General features: G+C 49.0%; 1 protein-coding gene across 1 annotated transcript; it reads right to left on the bottom strand.

Annotated features, from left to right (window-relative positions):
• Positions 1–549: 549 nt before the first annotated feature.
• LOC309842994 (uncharacterized protein) lies at positions 550–1,120 on the bottom strand (the record flags this gene model as incomplete). Its single annotated transcript, XM_082688040.1, has 2 exons — positions 550–1,010; positions 1,077–1,120. The coding sequence occupies 2 exons, from the start codon at positions 1,118–1,120 to the stop codon at positions 752–754; spliced, it is 303 nt and encodes a 100-aa protein (XP_082544166.1). The 3' UTR covers positions 550–751.
• Positions 1,121–1,703: the final 583 nt, after the last annotated feature.

Genomic DNA, 1,703 nt, shown 5'->3' with positions numbered 1-1,703 from the left:
TGGACCTAAATGAAGTACAGGAGAGGTGAGCAGGAAATGTGTATTTTCAAAATATGTCTATTTTTTCTTCTTTTGTTTTGTTAATATGATTTTTGTCTTTTTCTTTTCTGTGTGTGTGTATGTATGGTAGAGGAGGAAGGATATTTGGTGGGTAGATTAAGAATAGCAGAATGAGTACACAGAGGAAGGGGAATATGCAGAGATGGAGTTAAGGCCCCAAATGTAACCAGAAACTCAACATTTATATTTACAAAAAGACACCAAACACTGAATCACAGCAATCTGCTTCAGGGCCTGGTACAAAACAGAGTGGGAAGCATTTGTCTTTCATACTCTACCTCCATTAACCTCGATTTAGGCCAGAGTGCTCCTCTGGCCCCTGAGGTACCAAGGCCACTGCCTGCAGAGGACAGGGTAGAGGAATACAGTGGCAACCCAAGTAGGAAACAATCATTCCAGAATCAGATGTTGAGTAGATTCCCAGTTTTATTGTTTCACATCAGTGAGACAGCACTGTGTGAGAAGTTGTGACATGGAATTCCTTAGGGCTTTGACATGGGAATAGAATTCAAGGCCAGTACACAGGGATGCAGGAGAGGGTCAGTTTCTAGACCCCAGGGTTGCCATATTGTCTTTGCATGTTCAGTCTTCTCTGGGAATTCTCAGACTCTGAGGCAGGCCTAGCAGAAGAAAGATGATGTTCTCAGCAGTTTGTGCTTCCAGGTCTGCTCTCCTTGCCTCAGGGTCCCCATCAGCAGCAGCCTCCAGAGGACTGACTGCTGCCTCCTCCACAGCAGCCAGAGCCCCCCGAGGGCTGGCTGCAGCATCCTGAGCCCCCTGAGGGCTGGCTGCAGCAGCCAGAGCTCTGGTGTCTACGACGGTGGGACCTGTGTCGCCTGTGGTGGCTCAGGCAGCACTCGCCACCCCCAGAGCTACAGCAGCCACCACCCCCAGAGCTACAGCAGCCGCCACCCCCAGAGCTGGAGCCACAGCAGCCCCCAGAGCTAACACTGCAGCAGGAAGAGACTGGGGGGCACTTTGGGGGACACTTTGGGGGGCACTTGGGGGTGGGACACTTGGGAGGGGGCTGGCACTGCTGCTGGTTCTGCTGGCAGGACATCTGGGCTGGCGGGGTCAGGAGCTGAGGGAGAGAGTTACACAGTCAGACCCAGGACCCAGAGCCCCCCTGCCCCACTCCTTCCTGTCTGCAATTTCATTTCCAGTGCCTTTATTTGATGAACAGTTTAAATGGAGTCCTGGTTAAGCCAACAGAGAAACTTTAATTATTTCTACCAGTTCTCCGAATGCTCTCATATCATCTCTGAAGTGCTTCATCTGTTATATAATTAGAGAACTGAAGTCAAAATATGCTAAGGAAAAGTGCTCAAAATCAAACATCTAGAGGAGAAATTCTACAGCAAAAATCACGGAAATACTTAATCTAGGCAGCAGTTTAGAAATGGAATTGCTTCTTTGGGGAAAACAGTCATTCCCTCTTGGAGAACTTTCTAGATATCCCGGTCCAGTAGGGACATAGAAGTTCACACCCGCAAAGGACATTGGAGATTGGCTGGAAGAATGAGCTGAGGCAAAAGATCACTTACTGTAAACTGGGACTTGCACCAGGCCTCTGACTGGTCCCACTGCTCTGGTATCCTGCACACACTCACCTCAAACTAACACCTCAGCATCAAGATTTGAGT

This window comes from Mustela nivalis (assembly GCF_964662115.1).
Source record: "Mustela nivalis genome assembly, chromosome: 10".
Lineage (NCBI taxonomy): Eukaryota > Metazoa > Chordata > Mammalia > Carnivora > Mustelidae > Mustela > Mustela nivalis.
This window is presented reverse-complemented; position numbering and strand designations above follow the sequence as displayed.